At 38.7% G+C, this 15,733-nt stretch overlaps 1 protein-coding gene across 5 annotated transcripts in view; it reads left to right on the top strand.

Annotated features, from left to right (window-relative positions):
- Nucleotides 1-15,733, top strand: part of GK5 (glycerol kinase 5) — a 180,352-nt gene that overhangs the window by 21,084 nt on the left and 143,535 nt on the right. The window contains exons 1-2 of one of the 5 annotated variants that reach the window (XM_084872469.1): nucleotides 6,621-6,642; nucleotides 7,695-7,788. The exons of 2 other annotated variants lie outside the window; for them this stretch is intronic. In XM_084872469.1, coding sequence (XP_084728595.1) covers nucleotides 6,634-6,642; nucleotides 7,695-7,788 — 103 coding nt within the window. In that variant the 5' untranslated portion in view covers nucleotides 6,621-6,633. Of the gene's footprint in view, nucleotides 1-6,620; nucleotides 6,643-7,694; nucleotides 7,789-15,733 lie in introns of those variants that run through there. 2 more of the 5 variants (XM_084872468.1, XM_084872470.1) reach the window with 2 other exon arrangements.

Below are 15,733 nucleotides of genomic sequence, written 5' to 3' on the forward strand. Positions count from 1 at the left end.
GTTTGGGAATGTTGATGGAATGGGGGGAAGTGACTCTGGAGTGCCACCATTAAGTCTAAAGGTTTGTTGACTTGAAACGATGATATCCACATTGAGTGTTTTGGGGGTGAGGAAGTGTGTATTGCAGTTAAGCCATTATAGTCTGTGGTCATGAAAATTTTACATGGGAAGAACAGAAATATTATTTGATAGAATGGGATATGTTTTATTAGGTCTGATTGTTTCTGATGAACTCACTGGATTATTTTCACCCTAATGTTCCTCACATTGTCAATATTTCTTCAGGGTTCTTTTCTCTTATATTGGCCTTTCCCTTCATGTTATAGGTTTTCCTTAATTGGTAACCTTTGGTTGCTTATCTGTTCATATTTTTAGAATCATGCTTTATCCCAGTATACCTGGTATTAGTCCCCAGCCCCAGAGTAAACCTCTTACCTTCTGCATAGGGAGGGGCAATGAGCTGGCTAGAGGAGGGGAATTAGGGATGCTTATACTAGTAAAGACTTTGAACTATTCTTTGTTCAGCTCCACCTGACATTCCAGCGTGTGGAGATACCGCTAATTTTTAGGTTCTACCCTAAAATCTGCCAGAGATTGAACACAGATTGGTTAAATTTGAGTAGTGAATGAGATAGCAGTTTTCTCCTCTTTGCTTGTCCATGTACCACTCACCCACACACTCACCGTTGATATTAAAAACATTTGTTGCCGAAACCGGTTTGGCTTAGTGGATAGTGCGTTGGCCTGCGGACTAAAGGGTCCCAAGTTCTATTCTGGTCAAGGGCATGTGCATTGGTTGTGGGCATATCCCCGGTGTGGGGTGTGTAGGAGGCGGCTGGTCGTTGTTTCTCTCTCATTGCTGTTTCTAGCTCTCTATCACCCTTCCTCTCTGTAAAAGATGAATAATAATAATAATAATAATAATAATAATAATAAAACATTTGTTAACATTTCTTGTAATAATGGTTTGATGGTGAACACCTTTAGCTTTTTCTTGTCTGTGAAGCTCTTTATCTGACCTGCAATTCTAAATGATAGCTTTTCTGGGTAGAATAATCTTGGTTGTAGGTCCTTGCTTTTTAATCACTTTGAACATTTTTTTTTACCACTTTCTTCTGGCCTGTAAAGTTTCTGTTGAGAAATCAGCTGACAGTTCTATGGGCACTCCTTTGTAGAAATATTAACTACTTTTCTCTTGCTGCTTTTAAGATTCTCTCTTTGTCTTTAACCCTTGGCATTTTAATTGTGATGTATCTTCATGTGAGCCTCTTTAGGTTCATGTTGCTTGGTTTCTGGACTTGTATGTCTGTTCTTTCACCATGTAGGGGAAGTTTTTTTGTCATTATTTCTTCAAATAGGTTTTCAATTTCTTGCACACTCTCTTCTCCTTCTAGAACTCAATGATGTGAATGTTGGTACGCTTGAAGTTATCCCAGAGGCTCCTTATACTAACTTCATATTTTGGGGTCCTTTTTTCTTTTTGTTCTGTTTAGGTGTTTTTTGCTTCCTCATATTGCAAATTGCTGATGTTATTCTCAGCGTCCTCTACTCTACTGTTGCTTTCCTATAAATTATTCATCATTTCAGTTAGTATAGCCTTCATTTCTGACTGGTACTTTTTCATGTCTTTGAAGTTCTCACTAATTTCCTTGAAATTCTCACTAAGTTCTTAACATTCTCATTAAGATCCTTGAAACTCTTATTCAGTTCCTTGGGCATCCTTATAACCTTTGTTTTGAACTCTGTATCTAGTAGTATGCTTGCTTCCATTTTATTTAGTTCTTTTTCTGGAGATTTCTTTTGTTCTTTCATTTGTAATATTTCTTTGTCTCTGCATTTTGGCTGGTTCCCTGTGTTTGTTTCTATGTATTAGATAGAACTGCTATGTCTCCTGGAATTGTAGAGTGGCTTTGTGTAGTAGGTGTCCTTTAGGCCCCAATAGTTCAGCCTCCCCAGTCACCTGAGCTTCTTTAAAGATTTCTTTTAAGAAGAAGAAAGAAAAATAATAATAAAAATATGAATAGTAAAATGGCAATAAATACATATCTATCAACAGTTGAATCTGAAAATAAATAAACAAGGAATCTAGTTAACAAAATAAACCAATGAATAAAATAGAACCATAAGCTTGGAAACATGGAGCAGACTGATGAATCTTAGGTGGAAGGAGGGAGGGGTCAGGAAGAGATTAACCGAAGAACTTATATGCATAAATACATAACCCAATGGACATAGAAAATAGGGTGGCACAGGCCTGGGGCAAGGTGGAATTGGGTAGAGGAAGCCAATGGTTTGTGGGAAGAGAGGAACAGCTGTAATACTCTCAATAATCCTATCTACAATATTAAAAGAGTAATATGCACATTGACCATCACTCCAACACACAAGATGGCTGCCCCCATGTGGTCAAAGATCCTGCCCCTTGTGGACACAAGATGGCCAGCAGGGGAGAGCAGTTGGGAAGAACCAGGCCTGCAAGGGAGGGCAACTGTGGGCAATCAGGCCAGCAGGGTAGGACAGTTGGGAGGGACCAGGCCTGCAAGGAAGGACAGTTGAAGGCGATCAAGCCTGCAGGGGAGGGCAATTAGGGGTGACCAGGCTGGCAAAGGAGGACAGTTGGGGGCGACCAGGCCTGCAGGGAAGGGTAGTTGGGGGGATCCAGGCCTGCTGGGGGGAGCAGTTGGGGAGGGGACAAGGCCTGCAGGGGAGGGCAGTTAGGAGTGATCAGGCCTGCAGGGGAGGGCAGTTAGGAGCAACCAGGCTGGCAGAAGAGCAGTCTGGCATCAATCAGACTGGCAGGGGAGTAGTTAGGGGAAGATCAGGCTGGCAGGCCAAAGTGGTTAGGGGCAATCAGGAACCCAGGCAGGCGAGCAGTTAGGAGGCCTGAGCAGGAAGTTGGACATCCCTCGAGGTGTCCCAGATTGGAGAGGGTGCAGGCTGGGCTGAGGGACACACATCCCAATGCACGAATTTTGTGCATCAGGCCTCTAGTTCTATATAATAAAAGGCTAATATGCAAATCAACCGAATGACAGAATGGCTTGTTGCTGTGACACACACTGACCACAAGGGGGCAGATACTCAATGAAGGAGCTGCCCCCTGGTGGTCAGTGCACCCACAAAGCGAAAGCCTCTCCTGCCTCCGTGGCAGTGCTAAGGACCCCTGGGGGATATCTGCCTAAGCCGTCAGTTGAACATCCCCTGAGGGGCCTCAGACTGCGAGAGGGCATAAGCTGGGTTGAGGGACTCCCCCTACTCTCCCTCATGCACCAGGCCTCTAGTACAGACATAATTAAACAAAAAACAAAACATTTGTTAAAACCTGGTCTGAACTTGTTTGATCTCTTGTCCTACGTAGTCCATTTTAATGTTTTTATCTTGAGTCTTGAGAGGAATTGGAGATAAAATATTATACTTAAGTTATTTTAACCTAAAGCTATAGGTTCCTTTTATTTTAAAAATTAATATACACTAAAATTGACTTTTGTAGTGAATAAGTTCTGTGAGTTTTAGTACATGTATAGACATATCCAAGAATACTTCCTTGTGTTAGTTCTTGTAGTCATACCATCCTCCTGAACATAACTTCTGATAGCCATTGATCTATTTTCCATCACTACAGTTTTTTCTTTTTGAGAACATCATCAAGTGGAACAATATAGTAAATATTCTTTGGAAACTGGCATTTTTTTTCAGCACAATTCCTTTTAGATATGTCTATGTTGTTGTGTGTATCAATCTTGTTCATCTTTTTATTTCTTAGTAATAACCTTTTATGGATATATCACATTCATTTACCTGTTGAAGTACATTTTTGGTTGTTTCCATTTTCTGGTAATTTTGAATAGAACTGAATAAAATATGAACGTTTTGTACAGATTTTAATGTGAACATAAGTTTTCATTTCTTTAGGATAAATACCTAGGAGTGGGATTATTGAGTCTTAGGATAAGTGAATATTAAATTTAACAAGAAATGCCAAACTTTTCCAGATTGGCTGTCCCATTATGCATTCTCACCAGCAATGTATAAGAGTTCCATTTGTTCTTCATGACACTTGATATTATTAGTGCTTTTTATTTTATGCATCCTAATAGATGTAGTGGTGTTTCATTGTGGTTTTGACTTGCATTTCCCTAATTGCTAATGATGTTGAATATTTTTTTGTGCTTATTTGCTATCCATATAATCTTCTTTGGTAAAGTGCCTGTTCAAGTCTTTTGTCCATTTTTAATTGGGCTATTTCCTTACTGTTGAGTTTTGAGAATTCTTTACATATTCTTAATATGATTCCTATATTGGTTTATATGATTTGCATATATTTTCAATCAGTCTGTGTAGTCTTTTCATTTTCTTTTTAAAAATATATTTTATTGATTTTTTACAGAGAGGAAGAAAGAGGGATAGTTAGAAACATCGATGAGAGAGAATTATCGATCAGCTGTCTCTTGCACACCCCCTACTGGGGATGTGCCCGCAACCAAGGTACATGCCTTTGACCGGAATCAAACCTGGGACCTTTCAGTCCACAGGCCGACACTCTATCCACTGAGCTAAACCGGTTTCGGCATTGTTTTCTTAACAGTATCTTTTGCAGAGCAAATGTTTTTAATTTTGATGAAATACAATTTATTTTGTTTTATGAATTGTACATTTGGTGTCATCTCTAATTCTTCACCTAACCCCAAGTAACAAAGATTTTCTCCTATGTTTTCTTCTAAACATTATACAGTTTTACATTTAGATCTATGATACCTTTTGAGTTAATTTTTGTTAAGATATGAGGTTTAGATTGAAGGTAATTTTTTTGCACATGGATGTGTAATTGTCCAAACTCTGTTGAAAATGCTATCTTTTCTCCATTAAATTGCCTTACACATTTGTTAGAAATTAATGAGCTATCTTTGTATAGGTCTATTTCTGCACTTTATTCTATACTGTTGATCTATTTGTCTACACCTACTTTCTTACTGTAGCTTTATAATTGTAAATCTTGAAATTGGGTAGTGTGATTTCTCCAGTTTTATTCTTTTCAACATTTTTGGCTATTTTAGTTTTATATAAATTTTAAAATCAACATGTCTATAGCTACAAAAATTCTACAGGAATTTTGATATAGAATTGTGGATGACTGTTTATTTTAACACTTTAAGAATGTTGAGCTACTTCCTCCTGGTATTCATTGTTCTGAGGAAAAAAATTACACTCATTCAGATTATTGTTTTATATATATAATGTATCTGGCTGCTTTCAAGATTTTTGGTTTTAGTTTTCATCATTTTAATTATGCTGAATCTGGATGTGTATAAATTTGGACTTACCCTGTTAGGCGTTTTCTCAACTTCTAGAATATACAGATTTGAAATCTCACTGAATTTGAAGAGTTTTAAGCACTATTACTTCCCTGATGTCATATTTTTCTGCATGAAACTCTCACTTCTTTACTAATAGTTATCTATATATATATAAAGGCCTAAGTGACCGTTACAACCTGACCACTAGACGATACCACCAGGGGGGCAGAAGCTCAACATAGGAATTGCCCCCTGCTGGTTAGTGTGCTCCTTCAGCCAATCCCTTGCCACCAGCCAACCTCTGGTGGCCCCTCCCCACAGCCGGCCAGTCAACCTCCCATTCAGAATGGTCCCAATCAGAATGGCCCCAATCAGCCCTAATTGCTGGCCAGGCCCATGGACCCCACCCGTACATGAGTTTTTGCACTGAGCCTCTTGTGATGGCATAACCACTAGACCTTTAGCTCTTTCCCACAGATCCCTGAGACCTTATTCATGTTTTCCAATATTTTTCTTTCTGTTATTCAAAATATATAATTTGTTTTGAACCATCTTCAAGTTTATTGACTTTCTTCTATCTGCATTCTACTATTGAGCCCATCAAGTATGTTTTTTAATTTTAATTATTTTTTTTTAAATTGATTTTTTCCAGCTCTATTGAGGTATGATTGACCAATAAAATCTGTAAATATTTTAGGTGAACATTATATTTGGTATACCTACACATTGTGCAATGATTATCACAATCAAATTAACATATCTATAACCTCAGAATATTACCATTTGTGTGTGTTTATGTGAAGAACTACTTTCTTAACAAATTTCAAGTATACAACACATTATTAACAACTATAGTCACCATGCTGTCTGTACATTAGATCTTAAAAACTTATAACTGAAAATTTGCACCCTTTGACCATCATCACTCAATTTCTTCCACTCCCCCAATTGTTGTATTTTTCAATTCTAAAAATTTTCTTTTTATGTCTTTTATTTTTTTGCTGAGACTTTCTGTCTTTCCATTTGTTTCAAAAGAATTTGTTCTTCTTGGAGCTGCTTTAAAACCCTTTTCAGGTATCTTCTGTGTCATCTTTGTATTGGTATCTATTGATTATCTTTTCCTGTCTGAGTTGAGATTTTATAATTTTGGATTGTATCTTGGACCCTTTGAACATCATGGTTTAATACTCTGGATCTTGTGTAAATCCTGTGATGAATGTTTGTAATTTTCTTTTAGCAGGCAATTAATGCAGTTGGGCTCAGACTAAAAATTCTGACCAGCCTTCCGTGGACTTTGGTTTCAGTGTTCTGTTCTCACACTTGGAAGTACTGTTTGGATATGCCCTGTGTACGTGCCACCCAGTGGTCAACTGGTGTGCCCCTAGTTCTCATCCTTAACATCTTTGCTATGCTGTTTAGGATTACATTTACAGATGTGCAGCTTTGAGATGAGTCTAGGAATTTATACACAGTTTTCTGGAATAGGTTTCTCAAAAGTTCCTTCTGCTCTGAGATCTTCCTAGAAAGCTGGAGCTTTCATTACACTATTCTGCCAGGCATTTCCCATATCTGGGGGTAGGCATCAGGAGCACACACAGAGAAAAAAGCCAGTGGAGTCAGGTTAACCCACAGCTCCTTTGATTGGAGAGAAAACTTTAACCTCGCAGTACTTTAGGTGCTTTTGGTTACTAAGGCAGCCACCACTACGGGTTAGCCTGGGTACAAAAGTGTGGAGGCAAGGGGTTGGGGAAAGAAAAGAAATATGGGGGCTTTCCCCCATTCCTTCTCAGGGTTTGCCAAAAGAAAAGTGCTTTCTTTTGTATTTACTGCATCCTCGTTCCCACTTCTGATTTTCAGGCTGCCTTGAGTCCAATCCAGGGAATACCAGAAGAAAAATAGGAAACTTACCACCAGTCTAGTGGTACTTGAATTCTATCCTTTGACCCTCTCCACCTTCCCCAATATACTTCCTTGTGTCCCCAAATAGCTGCTCCATGCATTCTGCCCAGCTTTATATCTGCATTCAGTGAGTGGGACAGAGTGGAGTATGTTTGCTCCAACGTAGTCTGAACCAGAACTTGGTATGTTATTTGTTAATTTTTGTTTTCTAAAGTGTCTGACTTTTTTCTTATTGCAGAAATAACATGTATTTATTGTAGAAATCTTCAAAAATAAAGACAAACTTGGAAAATAAAGATAAAATCTTCTGTAAACTCAAACTGAAGAAAACTGTTATTTTGGTGTATCATCTTTTATTATTTCGTATAAATATTTTTTCCACTTAAAATTAAATTAGATAATTTATAAAATCATATTAATGATTTTAACAAGTAATCTTAAGACCCACATACTACTGACTTGATCTTAGGTTGTTTATACTAAATCTTGTCTTTTCCATAGGTAGCAAGTCTTTGTCCTCAAATTGGCTGGGTTGAAATTGATCCTGATGTTCTCTGGCTTCAATTTGTTGCTGTAATAAAAGAATCTGTCAAAGGTAATTGGATTTATGAAAATAAAAATGGTAAAGTATATTTTGTTTGTAATAAGAATTTTCCTGAGGAGTCTGTAAAATTTTTGTGGGTTTCATAGGTTATAATTACATACCGTATTTTTCGGACCATAAGACGCACTTTTTTCCCCCCAGAAGTGGGGGGAAAAAGTCCCTGCGTCTTATGGTCCAAATATAGCCTACACATATACTGTAAAAAAAAAGTTTTTTTACTTGCCCGGCTCTGTGTGGTCTCTGTGTGCTTGCCCGGCTCTAAAATGGTTCTAAATGCTGCTGTTTACTTTACAGGGTTGATTACATGTGTTTATGACTGTGATGTTGGGTTTTAATGCACATAAAATATTTTAGGACACTATTTGTTTCAGAATCTTTTTTTCTTCATTTCCCTTCTCTAAAAACTGGTGCGTCTTATGGTCCGGTGCGTCTTATGGTCCGAAAAATACGGTATATAGCATTTTATTGGTGTCACAATGTCAATCTGTTTTGACAAGAATGTCAAGGCAAACAAAAGTGTTACTTCTGGGGTTGGAAGCATACATTTTGTTAGAAACCCCAACTGTGTTTCAATCATGAAAGAAAGGGAGTTTGTGAAGACAGAACAAGGTGGATTTCAAAGAGTTACATGAGCTGCTTTGAAAGAGCTGTGACTGGTGCTGGCAAGCAGACTTAACTATGCTGTACATGACTGCGTATTCTATTGCTAGGTGAAAAGCTTACTTTTTAAATTTTATTTTATTGCTTAAAGTATTACAAAGAGTAGTACACGTCTCCTTTTCCCCCTCTTTGATATTCTCCTGATCTCCTCTACCCCCAGTATCTTGTATTCATTGGTTATGCTTATATGCATGCATACAAGTCCTTTAGTTGATCTCTTACCTGCCTGCCCAACCCTCCCCAGCCTTCCCACTGTAGTTTGACAGTTTGTTCAATGCTGCTCTGCCTCTATATCTATTTTTGTCCAGCAGTTTATAATGTTTTTTATTATCCATAAATGAGCGAGATCATGTATTTTTCTTTCATTGACTGCTTATTTCACTTAGCATAATGCTTTCCAGTTCCATCCATGCTGTTGCAAATGGTAAGAATTCTTTCTTTTTTATAGCATTGTAGTATTCCATTGTGTAGATGTAGCACGGTTTTTTTTTTTTAATCTTTATTGTTCATATTGTTACAAAAGTTCCTCATTTTTCCCCCTCTCCATCAGGTTCCCACCCCACCATCTGCCCTTTCCCCACCCCCACGGTCCTCATCCATAGGTGCACAGTTTATGTTCAGTCTCTTCCCACACACCCTAATCCCCTTTTCCCCAGGAATCATCAGTCCACTCCCCTTCCATACCTCTGATTCTATTATATTCACCAGTTAATATTGTTCATCAGGTTTTTTAATTCCCTTGGTTTTTAGATTCACTTGTTGATAGTTATATATTTGTTGTTCATAATTTTTATCTTTATTTTCTTCCTCTTCCTAAATAACCCCCTTCAGCAATTCATATAATTCTGGTTTGGTGGTGATGAACTCCTTTAGCTTTTTTTTTATTTGTGAAACTCTTTATCTGGCCTTCGATTCTGAGTGATAGCTTTGCTGGGCAGAGTATTTTTGGCTGTAGGTTCTTGCTATTCATCACCTTGAATATTTCTTGCCATTCCCATCTAGCCTGCATGATTTCTGTTGAGAAATCAGCTGACAATCGTATGGGTGCTCCTTTATAGATAACTACCTGCTTTGCTCTTGCTGCTTTTAATATTCTTTGTCTTTTGCTCTTGGCATTTTAATTATGATGTGTCTTGGTGTGGTCCTCATTGGATTCCTTTTGTTTGGGGTTCTGTGCGCTTCCTGGATTTGTAAGTCTATTTCTTTCACCGGGTGGGGGAAGTTTTCTGTCACTATTTCTTCCAGTATGTTTTTGGTATCTTGCCTCTCTCATATTCTGGGACCTCCATAATTCTGATGTTGGTTTGCTTACACTAACTTCAACTTTCTGGATTCTCTTGTCTTCTTGCTTCTGCGGAGGAGTGTCCTCTGGGTATTTGTGTTCCAAATCTTTTACTTGATTCTTGCGATCTTCTATTCTGTTTTTAGGACTCTGTATAAATATTTTTTTATTTCAGACAATGTATTCCTTATTTCTAGTTGATCCCTTTTCATATCCTCATAGGTCTCATTTATTTTATCGGCCTTTTCTAAGAAATTCTTGAAAAACCTTATAAGCGTGGTTTTGAACTCTATATCCAGTTGCTTTTTGTCCTCCATTTCTTTTGTTTGTGATCTGTTTCCTTGTCTCTGCATTTTCTCTGCTTCCCTGAGTTGGTAGGGTGGCTTTGTATGTTAAGGTGTCCTATATGGTTCAGTGGGTCAGCCTCCCAGTTATCTGAGGTAAACACTGTTGGTTCACCCCTTTGTGGACTATGTGTACAGTCTTTTGTAGTTAAGTCTTAATTGTTGATATCACTGGGAGGAACTGACCTCCAGGCCAATTGACTGTGAGGATCAGCTGTGTCTATGCCTGGAGACAGCCTTATTCAAAAGACTCTGTGCTCAGCTTAGATGGGGCGGAGTTTCAGGGTGGAGCCTACAGCCTTGGCTTCCTGTCAACCCCGGGCTATGAGGTTCCTGAGTCTCAGTGTTCCTCAGTGTCCTTTGGTACTTGCTGCAAGCACCTCTGACAGAAAGGTGCCCTCGAGTTTCGCCCACTACTGGACAGTCTAGTCTCTCCCGCAATGAGTCTGGAACTGGGGTTCAGTGCAGTTGGAAGTGGGGTTCAATGAAGTCCGGAGCTGTTGTTGCCTTCCCTCTAGGGCAATCCAACGGCACAGTCAACAGTCCCTCCTCTGTGCACAATGTGTGCGACTCTGGGGCTCTGCCTTTTGCTGAGTTTCCACCTTACAGCCTAGAATGCCTCTGTATGAGTCTGGGACCCCAGGGTCTCACCCAGAACTGGGGTTCAGTGCTGTCGGAACTGGGGTTCAGCATAGTCTGGAGCTTTTATCTCCTTCCCACTAGGGAATGCCAGCCAGGGACTCAGCCGCCCCTCCTCTCCAGCTCCGTCCTCTCCCCATGTGCGCACTGTGTCTCCGTACCTTAGGCTTTTACCGCTCCTCTGATTTTCCTTCTGGTTTTCTCTTTTCTTCTAGTTGTAGAATTTCCAGTCAATCAACTTGCCTGTAGTTCTGGATAATGTCCACTTTATTTTTTAGTTGTATTTTTTGAAATTGTTATGTAAGGCTGCAGTTAGGCGTTTATCTATGCAGCCATCTTGGTTTCCTCCCATCTTCTCCCTTGGTGTATTCAATGTAGCACAGTTTTCTAATCCATTCATCCGCTGATGGGCATTTAGGCTGTTTCTAAATCTTAGCTATTGTAAATTGTGCTGTGAACATAGGGGTGCATATATCCTTTCAGATTGGTGTTTCTGGTTTCTTGGAATATAGTTCTAGAAGTGGGATCACTGGGTCAAATGGGAGTTCCGTTTTTTAGTTTTTTTTTGGGAAACTCCATACTGTTCTCCACAGTGGCTGCAGTGTGCATTCTCACCAGCAGTGCACTAGGGTTCCTTTTTCTCCACATCCTTGCCAGCACTTGTTGTCTGTTGATTTGTTGATGATAGCCATTCTGACAGGTGAGAGGTGATATCTCATTGTTGTTTTGATTTGCATCTCTCAGATAATTAGTGACTTTGAGCAGTTTTCATATGTCTCTTGGCTTTCTGAATGTCTGTTTAGGCCTGTTGCCCATTTTTGATTGGATTGTTTATCTTCTTGTTAAGTTGTAAGTTGGTATTTTAATGGGGATTGCATTGAATTTATAAATTGCTTTGGGTAGTATGGACATTTTAATGATGTTGATTTTACCAATCTATGAACATGGTATATTCTTTCATTTGTTCATGTCTTCTTCTATCTCTTTTTAAAATGTCCTGTAGTTTTCTGAGTACAGGTCTTCTACATCCTTAGTTAAGTTTATTCCTAAGTATCTTAATTTTTTTGGTGCAATGGTAAATGGGATTTTTTTTTTTTCTTTTTTTCTTTTTCCCCCCACTTCTCTTACTGTGAGTTTGTTTTTAGTGTATAAAAAGGCCATAGATTTCTGGGTGTTTATTTTGTATTTTGCTACTTTGCCAAATTCACTTTTAGGTCCAATAGTTTTTTTGATGGAGTCTTTGGGATTTTCTATGTATAGTAGCATATCATCTTCAAATAAGGACAGTTTTACTTCTTCTTTTATAATTTGGATGCCTTTTATTTCTTCTTCTTGTCTAATTGCTATAGCTAGCACTTCTAGTATTATATCAAACAGAAGTGGTGGAAGTGGACATCCCTGTCTTGTTTTTGTTCTTAGGGGAAATGAGTTTAGTTTTTACCCATTGAGTATGATATTGGCTGTAGGTTTGTCCTATATGGGTTTTATTATGTTTAGGTATTTTCCCTCTATTCCCACTTTGCTGAGAGTTTTTATCAAAAGGGTGTTGGATTTTGTCAAATGTCTTTTCTGCATTGATAGGATTATGTGTTTTTTTGTCTCAGTTTGCTTATGTGTTGTATCACATTTATTGGTTATGAGTTATATCACATTTATTTATTTGTGAATATTGTACCATCCTTGCATCCCTGAGATAAATTCCACTTGGTCATGGTATATGATCTTTCTAATGTAAAGCTGAATTCGATTTGTTAGAATTTTAAGGATTTTAGCATCTATGTTCATCAAGGATAATAGGCTGTAGTTCTCTTTTTTTTTGTGGTATCTTTATCTGGTTTTGGGATTAGGGTAATTCTGGCTTCAAGAAAGAGCTTAGAAGTGTGCCTTCTGCTTGAATTTTTTGAAATAGTCTCGGGAAGATAGATTTTAATTCTTCTTTGAATTCTTGGTAGAACTCCCCTGTAAAGCCATCCAGACCAGGGCTTTTGTTTGCTGGAAGATTTTTGATCGCTGCTTCACTTTCTTTGGTAGTTATTGGGCTATTCAGGTTTTTTGATTCTTCTTGATTGAGTTTTGGGAGCTTGTATTTTTCTGAGAATATGTTCATTTCATTTAGGTTGTCCATTTTGTTGGAATAGAGTAGTTCATAGTATTTTTTCATAATCATTTGTATTTCTGTATGATCGGTTGTTACTTTTACTCTTTTATTTCTGATTTTATTTATTTGGGTCCTCTCCTTTGCTTCCTGGTGAACCTGGCTAGACGTTCATAGATCTTGTTTATCCTTTCAAAGAACCAGCTCTTGGTTTTATTGATCTTTTGTATTTTTTTTGTCTCTATGTTATTTATTTCCACTCTGATATTTATTATTTCCTTCCTCCTGCTTATACTGGGCTTTTCTTGTTGCTCTCTAACTCTTTGAGGGTTAGATAATTTATTACTATCTTTTATTGTTTTTTTTGAGATAGGCCTGTAGAGCTATGAACTTCCCTCTCAAGACTGCTTTTGCTGTGTCCCATAGATTTTGGATTGTTGTGTTTTCATTGTAATTTGTTGCCATGATGCTTTTAATTTATTCTTTGACCTCTTTGGTAACCCAATCATTGTTTAAAAGCATGCTATTTAGCCTCCACATGTTTCATTTATTTTTAGTATTTTTATTAGAGTTGATTTCTAGTTTTGTGCCATTGTGATCTGAGAAGATGCTTAATATGATTTCTATCTTCTTGAATTTAAAGATATTTTGCCTGTGCGTTAATATGTAGTCTGTTTTTGAAAATGACCCATGTGAACTTGAGTAGAATGTATATTCTGTGGCTTTGGGATGGAATCTTCTGAATATGTCAATTAATTCCACCTAATCTAGTGAGTCATTTAGGATAGCTGTTTCTTTTCTGATTTTTTGTTTAGTGGACTTAGTAGGGTATTAAAGTCCCCTACTATGGTTCTATTGCTGTCAATCTTTCCCTTGAAATTCTCCAGAAATATTTTTTAATGTATTTGGGTGCTCCTGTACTGGGTGCATATTTGTTTACCAGAGTTATATCTTCTTGTTGAATTGTTGCCTTTGGTATTATGAAGTGGCCTTCCTTATCTCTTGTTATGGCCTTCACTTTGAGGTCTAATTTGTCAGATATAAGTATTACTATCCCAGCTTTTTTTTTTTTTTTTTTCATTTCCATTCACCTGAAAGACCTTTTTTCATTCCTTCACCGTAAGTCTGTGTGAGTCCTTTGTTCTAAGGTGGGTTTCCTATAGATAGATATATGGGTCATGTTTTCTTATCCACTCAGCTACCTTATGTCTTTTAATTGGGGCATTTAATCCATTTACATTTAAAGTTATTATTGAGGAAGAGAAACCAAGATGGCAGCATAGGGTAGACACCCGAATGCAGCCTACCACAACAAATTTGAATTTAGAACTGGAAAACAGGGGAGGCATTGCCCTGAAGTGATAGATGGCTAACTGAGAGGAGGCTCTGCCATCTGGGAAGAAGAGAGAAGGCACGCTGAACCTCAGGAATTGTGAAGGTACGGAAAACAGTGCACGCGAAAAGGCGCTGGCTTACTCCCGGCTCGCGGAGAGGGAGGGCTAGACCGAGATTGCTGCTGGCTTACTCCTGGTGCGCCAAGAGGCCAGGCTGAGTTCGCTACTGGCTTACTCCTGGTGCGCAGAGAGGGTGGACAGCTAACACGCGGCTGGCTTTCTTGTTCAAGAGGAAAACAGAATCACCCTATTGCTCTGATAGACGGCCCCAGTCAGTGAGAGGCCAGACTGTCAGGCAGTGGGCAGAGATCTCTCGGAGGTTTGTGAAGCCAGAGGCCATTACTGTGGGACTTAGGGAGGAGCCTAAGGGAAAACAAAGCTTGTCTGCATCAACCTGAGACTCTGCCCAATCCAAGTTGAGCACAGAAGCTCTCCCAGAGGCTGGCTTTCTCTAAGGAGGGACTGGCCAGAATCCAAAGCTTGTCTGCGTCTTTACCAAAGAGGTGCGCGTGCCTGCAACCAATCTTCCAAAACTCACTGCGAACAGGACTTTTCTAAGGCGAGACTGACAGGGAACCAAAGATTGTCTGTGCCACACCGAGACCCTGACCCATCCAAGCGGAGTACAGAAGCCCTCCTAGCTGAGACACTGCTGATCCTCACAGCCAATTTGCTTGGAGATCAATACTTCCCAGTGATGCCAACAATAAGCAAGGATTAAAAACAAAACTGCACACACAGCCCACAAAGGGCTACACCAAGACTGTCCACTGCAGGTAACTAGGAAGGCTGTGCTACCAGGCTCTACCAGAACACCTAGTACACAAAACTATTCCATCAAATCAGGGAAACAACTAAAATACAGGCAAAAGGCAGGACACAAAGGAAGGAGATGGAGGAAAAGAAAAGATTGGACATTGAGTTCAAAACTACAATTATAAGGTTATTCAAGAACATCCTAAAAAAGGCTGATAAAATAAATGAGATCTATGAGGATATGAAAAGGGTACAACTAGAAATAATAAGGGATCAACTAGAAATGAAGAAAACATTGTCTGAAATAAAAAAATATTGCACAAAGTCCTAAAAACAGACTGGAAGATCGCAAGAATCAAGACAAAGATTTAGAACACAAAGAGCCAGAGGACACTCCTCCACAGAAGCAAGATAAGAGAATCCAGAAAGTTGAAGATAGTGTAAGAAACCTCTGGGACAACTTCAAGCGAACCAACATCAGAATTATGGGGGTCCCAGAAGAGAGAGAGCAAGATACCGAAAACATACTGAAAGAAATAGTGACAGAAAACTTCCCCCACCCGGTGAAAGAAATAGACTTACAAATCCAGGAAGTGCACAGAACCCCAAACAAAAGGAATCCGATGAGGACCACACCAAGACACATCATAATTAAATGCCAAGAGCAAAAGACAAAGAATATTAAAAGCAGCAAGAGCAAAGCAGGTAGTTATCTATAAAGGAGCACCCATACGATTGTCAGCTGATTTCTCAACAGAAATCATGC

Source organism: Pipistrellus hanaki, assembly GCF_964339955.1.
Source record: "Pipistrellus hanaki genome assembly, chromosome: 2".
Lineage (NCBI taxonomy): Eukaryota > Metazoa > Chordata > Mammalia > Chiroptera > Vespertilionidae > Pipistrellus > Pipistrellus hanaki.